We start from the raw sequence: 22,527 nt of genomic DNA, 5'->3' as shown, positions 1-22,527 counted from the left end.
GAATGGTTGAAATTTTAAATATTTGTCTCCATCAAAATTCGATCTTTATTAAATTTTTGAAAATTTTGAAAATCCACGAAATTTTTTGTGAAAATCCGCGAATTATTTTTGTTTTGTTTTACGATTTACACAAAGAGAACATGTTCACAATTAATTTTGAAGATGGGCGCGAAGCGCCCTCTAAGGCTAGTGTCTTATAAAAGTCTTGAAATATGCTGAACGTAAAACAGAAAAGGTTTAAAAACAACCATAAAAACGATCATTATCTTAAATTAGCTTATAAATTGATTCATGCCACGTAAAATTTTGGCATTGCTTTTATTCAAGTATTCAATATCAAGTATCCATGCGAAAAATTCAAATAATGTTTGTTTGATAGTGTTACAAAATCATATGTTTTACAATAAATTCGTTCTCCTATTTTAGGTTAGTCTGACAAATGTCTTAAAATCTGATACTACTCTTAAAAAAAAAACGAAAAAAGTTGAAAGTTTTAAATCAAACCTAAATCGATGTTCATCTCTAATAATAAACATAGTAATGATAATTTTTTTCAAATCTATATTTTCAATTCATGATTTTAATCATTAAAGAAAAAATAAATCCAAATTAAAATGTTGGCAGCTCACAATTCATCCAATTTACCAAGTTAAGTTGAGTATTAAACCAGTTCTTTATCCTTCTTCTTAAACAGAGCTTGGATCTCCGATATACTCTTATCATCTGTATCTGGCAGAAACCTGGACAAACCAAACCAAATTAGATGGAAAGGAGCAAATAAAACTGTTGAATAGAATCTATAGTTTACTTGAAGAAAAGTGAAATCAAACCCAACTAAAACCCAGTATTTGAAATAAATCATGATAGGGGTATATTGTCTGGGGGGGGGGGGAATTAAACAATTGTTTATTTAATGTTAATTGTTCTATCAAAAATTACAAATCAAGGGTTACAGTGGTCTTCATTTTCTAAAATATTTTGCAATTCTTATCTTTTAGATTTCTTTTCGAACCTTTCTGAATGCTCAAAGATCATAATTCTTTTTTGAAACTTTTAGGATGATTTACTTGTGTCCAAGTTATACATATTGAACTAAATTTTCTGATGTATTATCTTTTAGGAATTTAACCAAGAAAAGTTATCCTCATATCTTTCTTTGTGTTTGTTTTCAAAAGTTAAAACAATAACCAAATTATAATAACCAAATTACTGGAGTTATATAAGAGTTTCTTAATAAAATATTGACATTGTTCTACAACTTACTTGAATACAAACAACCCAGCAAGAATGATTGCAAGAGCATGACCCATGAACATGATTGGAGTTCCAATGACATCAAGAATATCTGGATAAACCTAAAGAAAAAATGAAATATTTTGGTCTATTGAAATTGTTTTAAACCGTTACTATACAAAGTTAATCTGTCCTAACATTGAGATCTATCTTAAAGGGACTGTAAGCGTAATCCAAGTATCCATCTCTACTAAGATCTCAATGCCCGATGTACAACGATATTCATTAAATAACCGAGGCCAGATAACTTTGTGCTTTTATTTCTCAAATGCTTTTCGAATTTCTGAAGAACAGGAGTGTACGCCAGCGTACAGTGTGAACTCAACACAACTGACTTTACACGTACATGTACCAAAGAATAGAAGTGTACGCCAGCGTACAGTGTGAACTCAACACAGCTGATTTTACACGTACATGTACCAAAAATTCTATATTCATAGCGGTTGTAAAAAATTTGAATGTAAAACAATAATCCCTTCAGGTATCAAGGCATATCCAGTTCAATATTTGGAATACTCTCACAGAATTGGGTTATGAGTAATGAAAGATTCCTATTCGTGGGTATTCCGCTTCTATATCCGTCCTATTGGTCGGCAATTGTAAATCCAGCTAATCAGTAGTTGGATTGGCAGTTGGAGTCATTAATATGTAATGAATGAATGGGTGCTTCTAAATATGTGTAGAACAAAGATAAATAAACAATTGGATGTAGTTTAATATTGATTGCAGATATTCCTTCAATAAAATATGTTCAACCTTTAATACTATGGCTGTGACAATCATTCTTGTTGATTCTGCAGAAGCTCCTCCAATACTCTTATCTTCAGGAGCTAGTAGCTCTCCAGGGATAGTATAGGTTACACTACCATATCCAGCTCCATATCCTGTATATACACCTCTTATACTCTGGAGCTAGTATCCAAATCCTGTATTATATACACCACTTATACTATGGAGCTAGTATCCAAATCCTGTGTTATATACACTTCTTATACTCTGGAGCTAGTATCTAAATCCTGTATTATATACACCTCTTATACTCTGGAGCTAGTATCCAAATCCTGTATATACATCTCTTATACTCTGGAGCTAATAACCATACCCTGTATTATATACATTTCTTATACTCTGGAGCTAGTAACCATATCCTGAATTATTATATTTACCTCTTATACTCTGGAGCTAGTAACGATATCCTGTATTATTATATGCCTCTTATATTCTGGAGCTAGTAACCATATCTTGTATTATTATATACACCTCTTATACTCTGAAGCTAGTAACCATATCCTGTATTATATACACCTCTTATACTCTGGAGCTAGTAAACATATCCTTTATTATTATATACACATATCCATATATTTTATTTTGTCTCTCAATTTCAATGTTTGTTGGACTCAGAATTAATATTTAAGTTTAACCTGACATCAGACCAAACACTCCAATCGAAAATAGGATCTAAATAAATAAATATAAAATCTTTTTGTCCACATTTAAAGAATATTCAAATCGAAATTATTAGATAACTAGAAATTCAAGGCGCTTTGCACCCTTCTTCTATTTAAATTAAACACGTTTTTTTTGTTTACATTTTAAAACAAAGAAAAAAAGAATTTTGCGGATTTAAAAAAAATTGAGTGTTTGTATTCAATAATCGTCTAAAATGCTGAACTGATTTGGTAAAAATTTGGGACCTGTCATGACCCTAAGGAAGGCCCATCAATATTTAAATTATACTCATGAAAAAATATAAAATTAACATTAACTAAAATAGCAAATTATGTATTGCTATTATTTTAAAATGTACAAAAAAGCAAGGCTTATAGATTAATCAGCAACAGACAGTAATATAAGAAAGAGGGGAACAAAGCTCTCTTGAAACCTTGTTGTTTCAAATCTATAAAGTTGTTAATAACCTGAGAACATAGTTTGTAAAAACTCTCCGCTTGAGAAAGATCCTTCAGGTAATAGGACAACGATATCAAGCCTTAAATCAAATATGTCACAATAATCTCAGTTGAAGGAGATGATTCATTTGGTATGCAGTGCCGTTTTATCCGTCTTTAGAATATATGTAATACTACTGTACACGGTACAACTTGTCAGGCCGATACTTCAAATAAACCGGAGTTTACAGAGATAAAAGCTTTTCACAGAATCCGGGTTTTTTAATTGTGAAAATATTGATTTCCATTGAAAATAAGTTTTATTAAATCACTGCCTACAGCTGGCTAATCTATTAACGTTGTATTCAAAAGTTGTCTGATTAAATGGGGGAAAAAGATGTATGGGTTACCACAAACCATACTTTCTTAATTTTTGTATCTTTGCAACCCGATATTGTGGACCTTTGATATCTAAAACTAAGAATTCTGTTAAATCAAAATGTGTATAGTTCAAATTTCTAAGGCTTACACTATATCAGGCTGTAAAGATATTGTAAGCAGAAAACTTGAGTTTGTAGCACCATGAACAATCGTAGACAAAAATTAAAATCATGTAACGTGTATATAAACATTAAACAATGATACCTGCTGAAAAGGCCATGATGCTAGCAGCCAAAATAAACTGATTCTTCTTCTTCAGCTTTTTTGCAATAAAAACACTAGCTGTATAACCAACTGCAGATCCTACACAACAAAATATTTGCTATTGGATGTTTAAAAAAATCGAAAAAAAAATAAAAAATTTTACAGACACTAACATTGACACAGCGGGGGAGGCTGATTTAGGATAGAGAATCTAAATGGTAAGTAGATCTAAAACTTTCAATCTGGAAGAGTGATGCGAACTGCAAAGCCCCTAGAAAGACTTTTACCAAGTTCTTTTAAAGTGACCCTCTATTTTAATACAGTGAAACCCTTAAAAACGAATACATCGGAAGAATTTATCAAATGTCGTCTTGACAATTTTTTAATGAGTTTAATACTATATTACGTAAATTTCAGTATTTGCGAAAATAAATAAATAGCCATGAATATGCAGGAACAGTTTTAAAGAGTTCCATATAATCATTTAATTAAAAAACTAAATATCTGCAACATTCCATTATCAGAAAGTGAAGAATACGACATTTGATGAATTCTTTCGATGTATTCGTTATTAAGGGTTTCATTGTAGTTAAATGCCCAATTTAAAACGGTTCATTTGAAATCTTGGTCAATGCAAAAATTGTGACTATTTTTTTTTCTACTGAAAATCAATGGCTTTAAAGGAATTGAGTTTTTGTCACAAACTCTGATTTTACTATCCCTATATCTTTGCATTTCAATGTCAGAGACCTTAGATATTTCAAACTATGAATTATTTCAGATCAAATACTAATAGTTTGAAATATCAAAGGTTAACACCATCAGGCTAAAAAGATATAGCGATTTGAAAATCAGAATTTGTGGCTAAAACTCAGTTCCTTTCAAGGTAGAAAAAACAGTTTTACTCTCATTCATGATTAATAAAAGTTTCCAGGGTACAGTTGTAAATTAGACATCAAATAAAGAACACTTACTTCAACGTCCCTTTAAGTGTATTTTTATGTTTATTACTTACCAGTGGGGATGAAAAGCATGAGGATCTGGAATGGAATAGTAAATCCAAATTCAGCAAACATACTGTAATAATGCCAGGAACTCATTTTTTAGACTTTGAAATCTTTTTTAAAATAACGTAAATATTATGTTGGTTCGTGGAAGACACACTTAAAAATATAGAGAATCTCATTTTGCTTTTTTTAGTTAAAACTGTACTTGTTGTATGTACTGTCTATTGCACACTTTTATTCAAAACTGTTTTTTTTTAAATATGAATAATTGGACAGTTCTTTAAAAAATACATAATACTCAAAAGAAATAGGACATTCCTTGGTCCATACAAGTTTATGGGTGCATCTATTCCACACAGTCCTTAAATCAGAAAACTTCTTCAATAGAAATCTTATTTTTGAATCTATATCTTAAGTGAACAGTGGCCGAATTTAAAGAATTTGAGCGGCGGTTTAAATTTGAGCCGCGACTTAAATATGGTTGGTTCCACTTAAAATCGTATCAAATGTTTCAAGATTTAAGTCGGCGCTTAATTTAAACCGGGTTTTGACAGATTTAAACCGCGGCTTAAATTCCATCTCAGATTATTTGCTGCACAAACTCTGATTTAAACCTGATTTCAGAACTTCAAACTTAAACTGAATTTGATGTTTGATACATTTAAGAACTACGCCATAAGGTTTCAAAGAGATTAAGATTGGAATATTAGATTAAAAGAGAATAGAATATATATTAGAGTGGAATTTACTAGAAAAAAGTGTAAAACGGCCATTTTGTTGTACTGTTTCCATACTGCAGGTGTACTTCACATATTTGTTCTATATATAACCTTTTGGGCCCTGGAACATCATTTTATAGAAAATCTAAAATTAATATTAAAAGAAAATAAAATTATGAAATAGGCTGGTTTCATAATTGACCAATGACCATTTCACATAGACTCTATGCCTTTCAATTTACAAACGATGATTTTCCGTTATAACTATAAATCAAATGATGTTTTTTATTCACGTACCTAATTCATTTTATCAAGTTTATTTAAAAGCTTTAAAAAATTCGAAATTAAAATGGATAGTCTAGGGAACATACTGTATTAATGTACTCTACTGCATATAATTTGTGAACATTTACAAGATTTGTACACTTTGAACTCTCTTTCAGGCTGAAAGGGACTGACAAATTCATACCGAGAGATTGTCTAAATTCCACTCTAATATATATTCTATTCTCTTTGATTAGATTTTGTGGCCGATAATTAGTTTCATTACTGTTTTAAATTCATTAAATGAAAACAAAAATATTGATTGTTTTTAATTATCATTTATTAGAAAAAAGATCTATTGATCGATTGAGATTTTGGTGGGATTAATGAGGTAGCAGATAATTTATTTGATAATAGTAAGCTTACCAATTGATCCAAACATGGTCATTATAATACCCAAGGGTATTAGAAACTGGCGTGAAGTCCAACGTTTCATGCAGGACTAAAAAAACTAAATTAAACCCTGTAGTGCTATTTGGGATTTATTCCTTGCTGTAGATATACTTCTTTCTGATTTGAACATTTATTTCAAGTATTTTTTAATTTAATTCTTAATTTTCAAAATTGTCTGCTTTATGTGAATGAAAATATAAGGTTTATAGGTTTACCTTGTTATTTGAGTTTTCATCAGTAACTGCCAAAACCTCTTTGAGCTCATGTTTTATTCCAACATAGTCAGGTCCTCTCAGTACCCTGAGGTCAAAACTTTTGAATTTTTTAATATCTTTATAACCGCGCTAAGTCGGATTCCCTTCCCCTTGTTAGTCGTTAAGCACGGCAGCCATTCTTTGATAATCTATGGATGGTTTTTCGTATATCTATATAATAAAGCTATTCACTCATATTATGTTAACTTGTTAAGCTATAGCTGGTCAAACGACTGGACCATATTGACTGATTTATTTTAGGAAACTCATGGCCATCCTGAAATTTGATATTAAAAACATAGTCTTGAAATTAGAAGTTCACTCTGCAGATATCGAGATAAGTCTATGTGGCTTAACGTTTTAGCTTCTTAATTGCATAACATTTTTCTTTTCTTTATTTTTATAAATCAAGGAAGGTCATAAACACCTCAACATTTTTTCAGCTTCATCCACCTTTCCGTGCCTAAAAATGGATGAAAATTACTAAATATTGACGGTCATCTTAGTTTGGTAGAATATAATCTGAAAGTTTCAGAATATAAATATAAAATAGCTTTTACTCTTTAAAATGTAATATAAACCTAAACTAAGTAATACATTCATGATGTACATTCATAAATATGAATTGAAACTTCAAAATGCATTTGAACTTTTCTTAAAAGAAGCATTAATTATAAATTATATGGATTTGACAGACTTTTTGCTTTTTTTACGTGTACTTCTTTTTTTCATTTTAAGAAAAATATTTTGTTGATGTATGTGCCTTAATGTTGACCTGACAAGCCAGTGTGGAGAATAAACGATGAAAGGAGAGCAGAGAAGGAAGAGCAGAGAAAGAGTAATACCGTGGAATAATAAATATTGTGGTGGTATTATCATATTCATTCCATACAGAAGCTAATAATAGAATAAGAATATTACATATTTTCTATATATATAAAATTGCAATTTCTGTTTGGGTGTCTGTCTGTTCGACTTTAATATCGAAAATTTAATGTTCTGGTAAAATCGTTCAATTGCTCGTAAACTGCGAGAGTAACTTTTAGCAGCCTGGCCGGCGCTGGGTTTCCAAACTAGAATAATCTGCACTTGATAAAGGTGAATCGTAGAGAAAAAAATAAGTAAGGCCGTCAAAGAAAGTGTATTGGATTTTTGTTTCACATACTAATTTTAGAATACAGAATTATAAAATGAATTCATAATAATCTCCTTTCAACAAGAGAAAATGGGGATAGTGAGAGCTCACTGACTTTTTAATATAATCAGAGGTCAGAACTTTTGTGTAGATAATCTTTAATCTTTAAAGTTTGATATTTATATCCAATCAGAACACTTTTATATTTTAGGATAAATGCTTGATTTCTCAATGAAAGTTATTCCTGTAGATTATGAACACAATAGAATATCAAAGAGGAATCAAATTAATCGGCTGGATAGTGGATATGAGTATCAGTGCTTGATCCCGAGATTTAATACAACTTCAGTAGATCTTTATTGCCGAGGGTCATAGAGTATTTATGATTTTTATAAAAAAAAATATTATGTATAAACTATATTTGCTAGATCGGTTTCAAAATCTTGTTATTTAACACTTATATTGTAATGACTAAAAATAAAAAAATCGGTTCACACAAAGTATAAAGACATAGTGATAAAAAATGTATTTATAAATCTTAAAAATTATTTACCAACATTCCATAATTTTGACAGAGATTGTTCAAATTTGCAAGAACTAAAAAAGTGAAAAATTTATTTTTATATAAAGAAATTATGAAGAGTTATTAAGAAGAAACTATAGAAGAAAAAGAGAAAAAATAATTCACTGATTTCTTAAAGGGAGTGTTCGCGAAAAATGAAAGGGGGTATAGGCTTAATGCGATAAAAAAGCGCTTTTGATTGCTACTCATCTTACTTCTATCTGTTGCGTCTATAAGGAGAAAATTGATAAAGACGTCTCATATCGAAGAGCGTAGCGCCCATACAAATTGAGGAAGTTGGAACATACGACTTAGACCGTAAAAAAATCAAATTAATATCAAACAAATCATTCAGATATTACAACCTATAGTCATCGATTATCTTTCACCACATTTGTCTATATTTAATATTTTATACTAGTTTTGATTTTGTTTTTTAAAATAATATTTAGCTTACAACTTGTTTTCGAACATTCCTGGAAAATATGAAACTGTCGTCTTCCTTACCAAAAATCCTCGCAACAGGAATAAACGTTTTTATAAGTAACTCTCAGATCATAACAATTAAAACATATTATGAAAAATCGACTATATTTAAATGTGGCGAAAGATAATCGTTGTAATATTTGAATGATTTGTTTGAAATTAAATTGATTTTTTTACGGTCTAAGTCGTATGTTGCAATTTACTCAATTTGTATGGACGCCATGTTATTCGGTATGAGACGTCTTTAACAATTTTCTCCTTATAGACGCAACAGATGGAAGTAAGATTAGAGGCGATCAAAAGCGTTTTTTTATCGCATTAAGCCTATAACCCCTTTCATTTTTCGCGAACACTCCCTTTAATGACTAAGTATTATTTTTAGTAAATCCCTTAAAAGTAAAGATTTTAATGGGAAATCTATAAAGCAAAGATTTCTGATAAAATCTTTCTAAAAATTCTAGAAAAAGTAAAATTTGACCTCCTCTTAGTTTTATAGTAGATATTTCGCTTGCTAGAGTATAGGGTAGGATCACTCCTAAAATATATTTAGCTCATGAATAATTATTTACAATTTACTATTTGAACAGAATATCTATAGAATTTAAAAAAACTAAATCCTTTTTCTAGTTCAAACCAGATTAGTTTGACCCTATATCTAGGGAAGGAGATTTAGACAATGACACACAGATTTAGATGGAGTTAGAACTTTAGCAGTTGCTACAAATGTTTATTTTCGAATCCCTATACTTTTTTAACCTAATGGCGTCAATCTCGGATTATTTAAATCTCACAAAATTCTTATTTTGAAATATAAAATTGCTATGACATCAGATTCAGTTCATTTTCTGTTTTTCTTGACTATGTCCCAACTCTTAAAAGATTTATGATGCATCAAGCAATAATTGTTATCAGTTTGAAAAAATAGTATATCTTTTAGACAACAATTATCAAAAAAAAAAACATTTAAAAGTTTAATGTAGCGTTATTAATAGCATAAAAATTTCGGTAATGGGTATATGTTTCCAAATATTTATTTATTATTCAAATTCTATGCTAGCTTTTTTTAAGTTGTGGCAACATTTTTACGGAAAAGGAAAAATAAATCATTTTAAATAATATTGTTGGCCAGTGCAAAAAAGAAAACTTTAAATCTGAAAAATATCTCAGGTTATCCTGTGGGGCCTCTTAAAAATGCAAAAAAAAACTTAGATTTTTAAACCGTTCATCTCCGCTTAAAAACATGATATTACCTACACCAGCTGAGAAACCATTGATTAACCAGCCGACAAGAAGAATTGAGTAGGAATACCCAAACAACATGATTATACAAGATCCAATATGCAGGACGTGAGCCAGGATCAATCCACGCTTCCTAATCAAATATTATTATACAAGATCCAATAAGCAGGACATTGGCCAGGATCAATCCACGCTTCCTAATCAAATATTATTATACAAGATCCAATATGGCCAGGATCAATCCACGCTTCCTAATCAAATATTATTATACAAGATCCAATATTCAGGACGTGGGCCAGGATCAATCCTCGCTTCCTAATCAAATATCATTATACAAGATCCAATATGCAGGACGTGGGCCAGGATCAATCCTCACTTCCTAATCAAATATTATTATACAAGATCCAGTATGCAGGACGTGAGCCAGGATCAATCCACGCTTCCTGATCAAATATTATTATGCAAGATCCAATATGCAGGACGTGAGCCAGGATCAATTATAGCTTCCTAATCAAACATGATTTTACAAGATCCAATATGGAGAATATGGGCCGGGATCAATTATAGCTTCTTAATCAAACATGATTTTACAAGATCAAATATGGAGGACATGGGCAGGGATCAATTATAGCTTCCTAATCAAACATGATTTTACAAGATCCAATATGGAGAATATGGGATCAATTATAGCTTCTTAATCAAACATGATTTTACAAGATCAAATATGGAGGACATGGGCAGGGATCAATCTGTGCTTCCTGATCAAACATGATTATGACCTTTGTGTTAAAAGAAAAAATTTTATTTTAAGGTTGAATTTGATGGCTAAGCCAGATGATGGCTTTGATATTTAAAACAAACTAAAAACATGAACGTATATTTGTTCTTTTTCCATCCAAGAACAACCATTAGTTATTTACTAACGAGGAAGCATTATAATAAATCGAAAAATAGAAAAATATGAAATAGATTTTTATTCAACAAGGGCAAAGCCATGGCAAAACTGAAAACACTGATTACAATTAACAGACTTTTGACAACCTAAACGTATATAATTGAACTTAAATTTCTGTTTTTTGCTAAAATTTTGCTCAAACGTTACTTGAATTAAAAAAAAGATTTAAAGTTGAGAAACCCACCTTATGTTTCACAAATATGATCCAAAAAAATTATTTTTTACTAAATAAGGGCAATCTTTAATTTAAAAATAAATTACCTTCCTAACCATTCACTAAGAGGACTACTCACAAGAGCTCCCACCAGTATCATCAAAACATTCAAGCTAAAAAACAGAAAAGAAACCGTTGAAAAGATAGTTAAGTATTTACACTTTCTCGATTTTTGGCCCATTTTTTGCTTCTTTTGTTGCTATTTGGCCTTGATTTGATAGAAAACTTTCATGAGACAAAACATTACCCGTATAGAATAACAATATACATTTCATAATAAACATTACTTGACGTAAATATTAAAACATTACCAGTATAGGATACCAATAAACATTTCATAATAAATATTACTTGACGTAAATATTAAAANCTTTGGTTAAAGGAACTATAAGCGTAATTTCAAGTGACCCTCCAGGCACAGATGACAATGCCCGATTTACAACGGTACCCTCAACAGCTTTGTCAGCTCAAGTATCAATTAGATTTGCATGTTTTTGCAAAAGAGACTTGCACATTTCTTGCTCGAGTCAGAAAAGCCGCATTTTTGCTCAAATATAGGTTTGAAGGGTTTCGTTACGAATTGGGCATTGTTGTTTTTGCATAGAGGGAATTTTCAAATTACTCTTAAGATAAAAATTGACAAAAATCTTTTTCTACAAAAAAAAATGTAATGTATAATAAGAATTTGCTGGTTTCAAATGATTTTGAAATATTACCTAATATACCATGTTATTTGATCCTCTGTCATAAGAATATATCCAAAACTTCCAGTCTGAAAACAAAATCTTTTCGAAACTTATTGCTTTTTTAATTTTCTTGATTTTTTTTGTAAAAACCATAGATAAAGATAGATTGCGCATAAGACGTCATTTTTCATCTTTAAAGATATAAATTTACAGAGATGTTTTAAAGATATTCCTATTATATAGATTAACTAGGTCGGTTGTGAACATTGGCTGTTCTTATGTCATTGAGTGCTTGTGGTGTACATGAGTTCTGTAGAGAGAAATTTATGTTAGTTTAGTCCTTCTCATGTCCTTCTTCAGTTCTCGTCAATTTGATATATTGCTCAGTGAAATATTGTTGTTCAAATAGTTTCATTCCCGAAATTATTTTACACTCTATTATGAAATCCATTAAAACACCAAACCACCCCGCTTATTATTAAAGTACACTTTGACCCCTAGAAGTATGAGTTCGGGGACTGTACAATTCTTGGTGATTTTGCGTACATAAGCTAGCTATGTTTATTTATTTATCTATGGTAAGAACAAATAAAGGAATTGAGTCTTTGCCTTTTATCTTTTTAATCCAATGTCATAGACCTTAGAAATTTCAAACTCTGAATTCTTTTGAATTAAAAATACGAAAAAGGGATTAGAAAATTTGAGTTTGTGGAGAAGACTCGATTCCTTTGAAAACTCGAGAAAACTACAAAAAATGTTTATCTGTGCCAAAAGTTAGTGAAAAATTATAACGCTATTTTTTAATTATGCTCATTATAGAAACATTAATTCAGTTTTAAAGTCCAATAAACTTTTAAATAACATGACCGCTGATAAAACCACATCGAACTATAGGCAAAAGGGGAAGATCAAATGATTTGAGCCTTTGCCACAAACTCTGATATTTTAATCTCTATATCTTTGCAACCCAATGTCGTAAACCTTTGTTATTTCAAACTATTGATTGTGTTAGATCAATTAATCATAGTTTTAAATATTAAAGGTTTACATAATTGGATTGAAAAGATAGGTTATAGAAGTTTTGAGCTTGTGACAAAGACTCAATTCCTTTATGAGACCTTAGTGTTACGACTTTGTGGCCTCGTAGCTCCTAGTTTTGATTTTACGTACACGCATGAGAAAAGAACATGTATTCGCGGGGTCACATATTATTCATTCAAAACATATTTGCGCATTAGAGCTCTTTAATAAATTCAATAAAAGAATGAAGAAAAATCTTATAAAATATAAAATTTCAATTTCACTCGGAATTTACTTTAGTTTGACGTGAAATGATGGGTTTATTTATAAACAAAATGTCATGAAAATAATTCAATGATTTGGCGAGCAATAGCTTTGCTTTTTTAAATGGACAAAAAAATACCTGATGATATGGCATGGTGACGCCAGCGTAGACAAAACAGAATCCCAAAAGGAAATTGTGAATACATAAAACTGAAGTTGTGACATATAGTCCAGTATTCTTGGCAGTCGTCTGCAGGTATTGGATACTTTCCATCTTAAACTGATAAGTTCTGAAAATATTAGAAAATCAAATTAATAGGAAAGCTGACAAAAAGCCAAGAAGAAATTCTGAGTTGAAGCATTTTACGAAGTGTCTTCTTTATAAACCAAAAATAATTCATTAAATGGTTTGACACAATCTAAAAATTGGTGAAAAAACTTTTTGAATATCTGTTAAATATTAAAATAAATATTGATAAAAGTCATATTTTATTCTTGATAAAAATTTGAATACATTTTGCTTTATTCAATATCTACACTAGAGACTGGAAAATCTAAAAACTTAAAACTATTTTTTCAAAGGATTCGTACTGCAAAAATAATTTGCATTCTTTGCATCCACATAATTTCTTAATATTGGCTCACGCAATAGGTTCAATTGGTAGAAATATGATTTTTTTGTTTCTGTGACTATGTGCAAGATATAAACTATTGATAAAACCTTACTCTATGGATAGGATTATTATTGAAACTAAATCTTGACAATGTAATAACGGAAATATGCGCAAAAAATGTTGAAAAACTTAGAAATACTCTTTTTGTCGACTTTTTAAAGATCCTACTATTTGTTTGCCCAAGCTTGTCATTCGAGACCTTTAGATTTTTATCGGAATGCCCCTTTCCATCTTAGAAGGAATTTCAAATTTTAGGAATCATAAAATTTAATAAATGACCACCATAATTTGCAAATAAGTTTTTTTCATTCATTCGTGCCGACCAGTCTCGATTACCCAGTGTTTTTCCTTTTCATCTTTAGAAATTATGTATTTTTTAAAGTAAAAGTTGAATCAACCTGAAGGTTCTAGTTCTCTGTGGAAACTGAAGATACTGAAGTTAAAATGAAATGAATTCAGCTCTGCTTAGTCTGTACTGAATCTATTAACATTCTTATCCTTTTATTCGACACCAAAGAAACAATTCAGAGTTTTTTAAGAGAATGCTCATAGATTATTAAACAAAACTCATAATGTTATTGGGTGATCTTTCGAACATAGACATGTAAAAATAATTAAAATTCAAGAATGATTTACAAGCAAAACATCAACTTTATAATAATGTTTTTATATAACATTTTTAATTCTTTAACATGAATTTCTGATTTTAGCGAGATAGAAACTTTAGGTTAGAATAGAGTTAAGCTGCTTTGCTGAGTTTAAAATCTTTAGCTGAAATTTGATAAAATTCTAATAATTGTATGTATGTTTTTGCGGGATTTTGAAAAAATAGGAATAAAGACGACAGTTAGCTTCAAATAGACCATAAAGTGTGCGCTAATTTGAAGTTCGAGCCCCGTATATTAGTTGTCGAACGAATGGGCTGACATTTTATTAAGGGAACCCATGGTAACCCAGGGGGTAACATAAGCTAAAAAAAAATAAGAAATATTTTTTTCTAAATCTATTTTTTTCTACAAAAACCTTTTTTTAAAATTTACTTGTCACTGGTCACAGAACTTTGACCAATAAGAGACAGGTCACATGCAACGGAATAGGTTAAATTCCTATGGGATACACTCTTGGACAAGGGTAAGTAAAAAGGTAGAAATGAACTTTGAAAATTTTGTTATTTTTTATTTTTCCATTGAAAGGTTATATCCTAGCTAATGTGATTATCAAGTCGAAAAAGTCCCTAAATCGATCTGTTTCTTACCTTCTGCTCTTGAAAAAATATGTATTTTTAGACGATTTTCGCCTCAAAATTGAAATAAAAATTTCACTCGAAAAATCATTTTCTTAGTTCCCAAAACCCTTATTTCAATAAGTTGATGACCATATTAATCATCCTTCATAGTTTGCCTCCTTTTTGGCACTTCTTGTTCTATATTGATTTTGGGGTAGTAAGAAGCTTTACATCCGACTTAGAACAAGTTTCCATTCGTCTATTAAAATAATATGTTATTAAAAACAATTAAAAAAATTGAAGACGAAAAGAAGACGTCAATCATTCCAGAATTACTCAGTTGATTCATCATAAACACTCCCTTTATAAAGCTTAACTGCAGTACGGAATATTCTGGATAGTACACAGTTGATTCATAAACACTCCCTTTATAAAGCTGCAGTACAGAATATTCTGGATAGTACACAGTTGATTCATAAACACTCCCTTTATAAAGCTGCAGTACGGAATAAAGTATTTGCTGATGTTTCAAAAAGAATTCAATATCACATAATTAATTCATCAAGTTCTTTAGTTTCAAAATACAGGGTGGATAAGTAAAAATGTTATTTTAGTTTCATAATACAGGGTGGATAAATAAACATGTAAGTTTAGTTTCATAGTACAGGGTGGATCGATAAACATGTTATTTTAGTTTCATAATACAGGGTGAACCAATAAACATGCAAGTTTAGTTTCATAATACAGGGTGGATCGATAAACATGTTATTTTAGTTTCATAATACAGGGTGAACCAATAAACATGCAAGTTTATTTTCATAATACAGGGTGGATCGATAAGCATGTTATGTTAGTTTCATAATACAGGGTGCACCAATTATGAATTTGATTTTGTAACATATGGTGCACCAGAACAGGTCAAACAAGTTTTATTTTTGAGGATTTTTTCACTCAAAAATCATTTTTTTAGCTCACAAAACCCTTATTTCAATATATTTCATGGCCATATTAATCATCCTTCATATTTTGTAATGCATTAACAAGTATTAAATTTGGTCCGTCAATATATTTATAATTCTGAAGATGGTATTTTTTTTACACTGTGTGATCCGAAACGTCGGAAAGTGGGGTCAAAATGTTAAGCTAATAAACATCTTAAAGTTAATAATTAAAATGAAGAAGCCAATTTAGATAATTGTATGAAGTAGTTTGGCTACGTTGACTAAGTTGATCCTCTTTTCAAGAACTTGAACCATCCTCTCAAGAGAATCGGTCACGTCCCACCAGTGAATATCCGAGCTGGGTCAACCATTGCAGTCCTACTTTGGACTGTACCGCCAATTTACAATTTCTAAAGCTGGAGAGGAGTGTGCAGTAAATGTAAATATACTACCTCTTTTTACTCCTTAAATTTGTCCCTGATCAATTAATACATTTTTCGATAAAAAAATCTATGTTACGTAACGTTTTAGATTTAATTTAGTTTACAATTGTTCAAGTGTTTTTTTGAGAAGGCGGGGGCTCAGACTTGTTGGAAGGGAGGGGGGCTCAGACTTTTTTCCTTTTAAATGATTTATTGAAGTTTGAAAGTAAGTTAAGTTTGTACAGAATAAAAATTAGATAAAAAGTACAGATTAACGGAGAATAATTATCCTGTATCAGTCTAAATATATATTGTGTGCACACTAGCATAATATTATTTTTTATTTACATACTTGCATCATAATTACTTAGTGACATAGTTACAAATTTACAAAATTTAAAAGTTACATCATATGACAATTACAATTTTCAACTTTTTTTTTTGTTTTTTAGCCGCTTTAACTTTAATTGTTTAAGTGCAAAACGAGCACGAAAATTATTTACGTAAATTCTGTTAATTTTCTGGATGCGGCCTCCTGGACCCCTTTCAACGATCAAAACTTTATGCAATGATTCCTGAATATAGATTTACATTAAAGTAATAATTTTTGCTCATTTATTATAAATATTTATGTGTTCGAGGTTTCGTGATATAAACATTTATATCTTTGTTAATTCCCACAGAAAGCCCTATTGGAGTTCGACACATTAAGTTAATTTCATCTTTGAAGCAAGATAGATTCGAAGTCACGAAATCACAAGTCTTTTTAACGGATTCAAAATGATAAAAATACTAGCTGTGGATAAATGGATAAAAAGATTCGGTGTTGCAGAATTTCGCTTTATCATTCAAAAGTTACGACCTTATACCTTATATATTTTAAAAATCTACACTCTACACCATTTATATTAAAATCAGCAAACAAATATTTACAGTTAAAAGGAGAAGGAAGGAAGGAGAGTAAGGGAGGGATTGAGAGCAGAGAAGTGTAGGGATTAAGGGATTGAGAGCAGAGAAGTGTAGGGATTAAGGGATTGAGAGCAGAGAAGTGTAGGGATTAAGGGATTGAGAGCAGAGAAGTGTAGGGATTAAGGGATTGAGAGCAGAGAAGTGTAGGGATTAAGGGATTGAGAGCAGAGAAGTGTAGGGATTAAGGGATTGAGAGCAGAGAAGTGTAGGGATTAAGGGATTGAGAGCAGAGAAGTGTAGGGATTAAGGGATTGAGAGCAGAGAAGTGTAGGGATTAAGGGATTGAGAGCAGAGAAGTGTAGGGATTAAGGGATTGAGAGCAGAGAAGTGTAGGGATTAAGGGATTGAGAGCAGAGAAGTGTAGGGATTAAGGGATTGAGAGCAGAGAAGTGTAGGGATTAAGGGATTGAGAGCAGAGAAGTGTAGGGATTAAGGGATTGAGAGCAGAGAAGTGTAGGGATTAAGGGATTGAGAGCAGAGAAGTGTAGGGATTAAGGGATTGAGAGCAGAGAAGTGTAGGGATTAAGGGATTGAGGGATTAAGGAAAGAGAAGAAAGGAATGAAGACAGTAGGAAAAGGTGGGATCGGACAAGGGTGTAATGCAAGGAAAGTTAATTGCGGTCGTGTATACTCTGCGTACATATTGAAACCAGTTCTCTTTTGGCGGAATTTGTAAACAAGAATAGATGCATCAGTGTTCGTTTAGTATACGAGGAGGTTAAAAACATTAAATTTTGATAATTCACATAATAGTTTCCTAGGACCAGAATATTTCATTGATTTTTTTATGTGAAAGATGGATCCCATGTCAGGCTTTGACATCCGTCTTGTGTTTACATTACCGCCCAGAGACAGTACACTGCAGTACAAAAGATGTGTACACATCTGAAATAACTTTCCTTGCATTACATCATTGGGATCGGGGGGGAAGGGGGAGGAGAAGAGGCAGGAAGAAATAGAGGGAGTAGAATCAAAAGAAGAGGTAAAGAGTTCAAAGAGTTGAAAGAGTTGGGGGGGAATAGGAAAATGGGAGGGGGGAAATGGCAACATAATTATAGTGAAAAATACTTATTACGCTTAATTTTAGATCAAATCATAGTTTTCATTTTATTTAATGAAATAAAATGCACTTTTGTTAAAAATAATGGAGGACTTCACCAAGATGTACAAAAAAACCATGGAAAATTACTGTACGGATTTTTAAATTTCTACAATTTATCATGTTATGTTCAAATTCCAAACATCAATTTATGTCAACATTGTAAAGAAAGCCGGGGTTTTAAAGAGAAAGCAATGAAGAAGAAAGCATGGTTTAGCCCCAGCTTTTCTATAATTCTAACAGAACAGTCTACCTCAGTACTGTTCTAGCTGTGACCCAGAACAATCCAGATAAAAGCAACATTTTCTAGGAATTAGAGAATTTTTTTAAAGTTTGTTAAAATCCAAGTTTTGAGCGAGAGAACTAATCTAAATTATAAAATCAATAAAAGGCCGCAGCCTCAATAGCTCTGAGTAGGCCTAGAGTAGGGGTTTAGTAGAGACGAGAGCAGCTGACAGGACGGGTTTAGGAGAGATCAATATCCGGGTCTAATATACAATACGGCAACGGTTCTAGTCCAGGAACCGTAGGTTTCATGTAAACGGGGGAACGAGCTCCTTTTCCAGGAGAAGCGTCTTGGCAATTGAGAATCAGGTGTGATTGTTTCTATCATGCATTGTCTCATTTAATTAGATTTTATTTTTACATTTTTACGTTCTTTGGTGAACAATATGGCTACCATTATTACGTATATATTGTATATATTTTATTAGTTTGGTAATATTCTCTAAGTTCTACAAAGGCTTTGAGTCTTTGCCACAAACTCATATTTTCTAATCCCTATTTCTTTGCAACCAAATGCCGTAGACCTTAGATATTTCAAAATATGAATTCTGGTAGATAAAATAATCTAAGTTTGAAAAATCAAAGGTTTGTACCATCAATTCGCTAAGATATAGGGATTAGAAAATTTGAGTTTGTGACAAAGATTCAATTCCTATGGGATATATTTAAAAAGTAATAATAAAATTTTAACTTTGACAGAAATAACATGTGAAACATGTCAATATTATGAAAACAGTTTTATTCCATTGTATTTTTAAAATTCAAAGTTTAGTTAATCTTATAAGTTCCTTTTCGTAGTATTTATTTCACGGCACACTATATTTATAGGGATATATTATGTTTATTTATACTTGTACAAAATCAGAACAATCTAACAGCGTGCAGTTGAATGTTTATTCGTATTCCTATCTGATAAAGATTAATTAAGGGATCCCAACATTTTATAAAAATTGACAAATCTAAACAAAAATATTTGCAAAAAAAGATTTTTAAAAATCTTCGCGTTGTTTTGAAAATCCTCCAAAATATAAGATAAACAAACATTTATTTGGAAGAAACGTAAAGATGTCAAGGTTTGTCAAGATGTATGGTTTCTGTTTTCGTTTCCTTTAATTTGGACGAAACATCCGGATCTGAGATTAAACACTCTGTTCACGTCAAATCTACTTTTACCAGGGATTTCTTTAAAGACTTTATATTTCTTAAAGGGACTATAAGCGTAATTTATCGTGACTCTCCATGCAAAGATGGCAATGACCGACTTACTGCGATACCATTTAAACCTTTGACTGTTGATCGAGAGAACAGAGATGAGAACTCTGTGTGCATATCTCTCAAATAATATTATAAAAGTCCGTTAATAATAAGTCAACTTAATAGTTAATATCTGCGACTTCTAGCCATGTGTAACTAATTTATTAATTTTATATTATATTATATATTTAAAAACTAAGTGATTAACTGTTGTTAATCAGACAACCCACTCTACAAATGTAGGAACACTTGAAATTACGCCTATACAGACCCATGAAAGGGAGTGTTAGCTGTAAATAATTAGGGGGTATAGTGAACAGGTTGATACTTGTTCATTACATAATTAGATCGCCGATCGTATACTAATAAGTGGAGCTACGAGGTCACAAAGTTGAACCTTAGATTTACCTTTTTCTACTGTCTAGTTTTCAGTTTGCCTTTTCCTTGTTTAAAGATATATTAATGTAAGACTTTATCCAGAGGACCGAAAAATTCAAAATGTTTTATATCAGGTATAAATAATAATTGAATATTAGATATTTAAATCCACCAGGAATAAGTTTTTAATAAATGAATGTTCATATAAACATCAAGAAGCAATAATATTGCTATATTCATATTCGTATGTGCGAACATTCCCTTTAACAGGAATCTCTTAAGATTTAAACAACTGTAGAATATTAAAGATTATCGTTTTTTTACCATTATAGAAAATAACAACATGAATTGATAATTTACAGTTTTTATATATAATTTTTCTCTATCTATAAAATCTTTTACCTGTTACTCTCAATCTGAGGTGTAAGGAATTTAGTCTTTTCCCAAAATCTGATACCTATATCTTTGCAACCTGGTAATGTAAACCTTTGATATTTCAAACTGGATATAACAGAATAACAGAGTTTCTGGCACAAAGACTTTACCCTGACAAGGAACCAACCAACAATTTTGTGACTCATTTTTTCAATTCCTTTTATTTTTTTCGTCTTAAAAGTAGTGTCGGTCTAGACATGGTAGTTAATCAGCTCAACTACCATGTATAGCCAGACACTACCTTTAAATGGATATCGATACAGATACGGATACTGGATACCAGGACCACTTTTTAACTTGTTTTATTCTCTCAGGATGCCGTGGTTAACGAGCTGTTGCTGTGGATTCAGCGTGAAAAGTGGAACCAAAGCTGTTGCTATTCTCAGTCTGGTAAGTAGCCCCGCAACCCCCCTCCCCCACTTATAAACAGTCTGGTAACTAGCCCCCTTCCTCACCTATATAGCCTGGTAAGTAGCCCCGGAAACCCCCTCCCCTCCTTCCCCAACTATATTCAGTCTGGTAAGTAGCCCCCCACCGCACCTATATAAAGTCTGGTAAGTAGTACCCCCTCCCATCCCCCCATATTATTCATTTTATATTCCATGAAATAACGTTAAATTGACGTACTTTCTGTCTTAAATCAGGAAAAATGGTTGAAAAATAGTTTGTTTTTGATTTGTTTTATCATCACGTGTTTCTCTCTAAATTTCTAATCCTGACAAGGATTATAGAAGGAACTCACAACGATCCAGACTACTGCATCAATTTTCAAGACTGGGTGGCTTTGATTTTTCCTTATTACCTTACTTGTTTTTTTTGTATAGTCATATTCTCTACTTCACCGGTCATATCCTGTACTGCACAGGTCATATCCTGTACTTCACCGGTCATATTCTGTACTGTAAAGGTCATACCCTGTACTGGACAGATCATATCCTGTACTTCACCGGTCATATACTGTACTTCACCGGTCATATCCTGTACTGCACAGGTCATTTCCTGTACTTCACCGGTCATATTCTGTACTGTACAGGTCATACCCTGTACTGGACAGATCATATACTGTACTGCACAGGTCATATCCTCTATTGAACTGGTCATATCCTGTACTACACCGGTCATAATCTGTACTGCTCTCTTGGAAAAATACAGTAGTATTTTTCCAATTAATCCTTTCAAACTTAAGCTAGAAACATGTGCAATTTTAAAATGTATATGTCAAGGACCACAAAAATGTATAAGTGAGTTGGTGAGGGAAAACCGAAGGCCAAGGCGTGGCGACAGTTTAAATTTGAGGCGGTCTAAATATTTGGTGAATAACTTTCCGAGTTGTCTAGATAGCAGTGTACTATCTTATTATGTAAAGTTTTGCCTGGTTAAATAATACTTTTTTACTCCAGGTATATTCTGTGTTTGGTTTACTAGCGGTCGGAACATACAACTATGGCAAGGAAATGCTTCATAGGGAATCTTTAGGGATTAACCAGCACAGACGACCTACTGGATATCTAGAGATCCAGGTAGGCAATCATAATGATAAAAATACTTGTAATAATAATAATAATAATAATAATAACAATAATAATAATAATAATAATAATAATGATAATAATAATAATAATAATAATAATAATAATGATAATAATAATAATAATAATAATAATAATAATGATAATATGAGATTATTCGAGATTATTCGAGATTATTCGAGATTATTCGAGATTATTCGAGATTATTCGAGATTATTCGAGATTATTCGA

At 31.3% G+C, this 22,527-nt stretch overlaps 1 protein-coding gene and 1 long non-coding RNA gene across 3 annotated transcripts; one reads left to right on the top strand and one right to left on the bottom strand.

Moving 5' to 3' along the window:
- Nucleotides 1-541: 541 nt before the first annotated feature.
- LOC111695268 (facilitated trehalose transporter Tret1) lies at nucleotides 542-14,219 on the bottom strand. Of its 2 annotated transcripts, XM_023464517.1 has the most exons (19): nucleotides 14,158-14,219; nucleotides 13,225-13,375; nucleotides 11,832-11,887; nucleotides 11,163-11,228; nucleotides 9,958-10,079; nucleotides 9,186-9,242; nucleotides 8,213-8,256; nucleotides 7,300-7,421; nucleotides 6,952-6,987; nucleotides 6,486-6,570; nucleotides 6,244-6,319; nucleotides 5,153-5,195; nucleotides 4,843-4,904; nucleotides 3,828-3,926; nucleotides 3,213-3,283; nucleotides 2,718-2,754; nucleotides 2,050-2,177; nucleotides 1,264-1,355; nucleotides 542-740 (listed from the first exon to the last, which is right to left on the bottom strand). In XM_023464517.1, exons 2-19 carry the CDS (start codon nucleotides 13,357-13,359, stop codon nucleotides 662-664), a joined length of 1,410 nt encoding a protein of 469 aa, XP_023320285.1. In that variant the 5' UTR covers nucleotides 13,360-13,375; nucleotides 14,158-14,219; the 3' UTR covers nucleotides 542-661. The 2 variants fall into 2 exon arrangements, 1 of the variants encoding a protein (XP_023320285.1); XR_002763826.1 differs by lacking the exon at nucleotides 2,050-2,177 and having other exon boundaries at nucleotides 654-740.
- Nucleotides 14,220-18,659: 4,440 nt separating this feature from the next.
- On the top strand, nucleotides 18,660-22,281 carry LOC111695265 (uncharacterized). The gene is made up of 3 exons (XR_002763825.1): nucleotides 18,660-19,009; nucleotides 21,082-21,157; nucleotides 22,168-22,281. It is a non-coding gene; the product is annotated as an uncharacterized LOC111695265 (long non-coding RNA).
- Nucleotides 22,282-22,527: the final 246 nt, after the last annotated feature.

Source organism: Eurytemora carolleeae, unplaced genomic scaffold, assembly GCF_000591075.1.
Source record: "Eurytemora carolleeae unplaced genomic scaffold, Eaff_2.0 scaffold160, whole genome shotgun sequence".
In the NCBI taxonomy this organism is placed as follows: Eukaryota; Metazoa; Arthropoda; class Copepoda; order Calanoida; family Temoridae; genus Eurytemora; species Eurytemora carolleeae.
The sequence above is the reverse complement of the archived record's forward strand: the minus strand, read 5'-3'. Positions and strand labels throughout refer to the sequence as shown.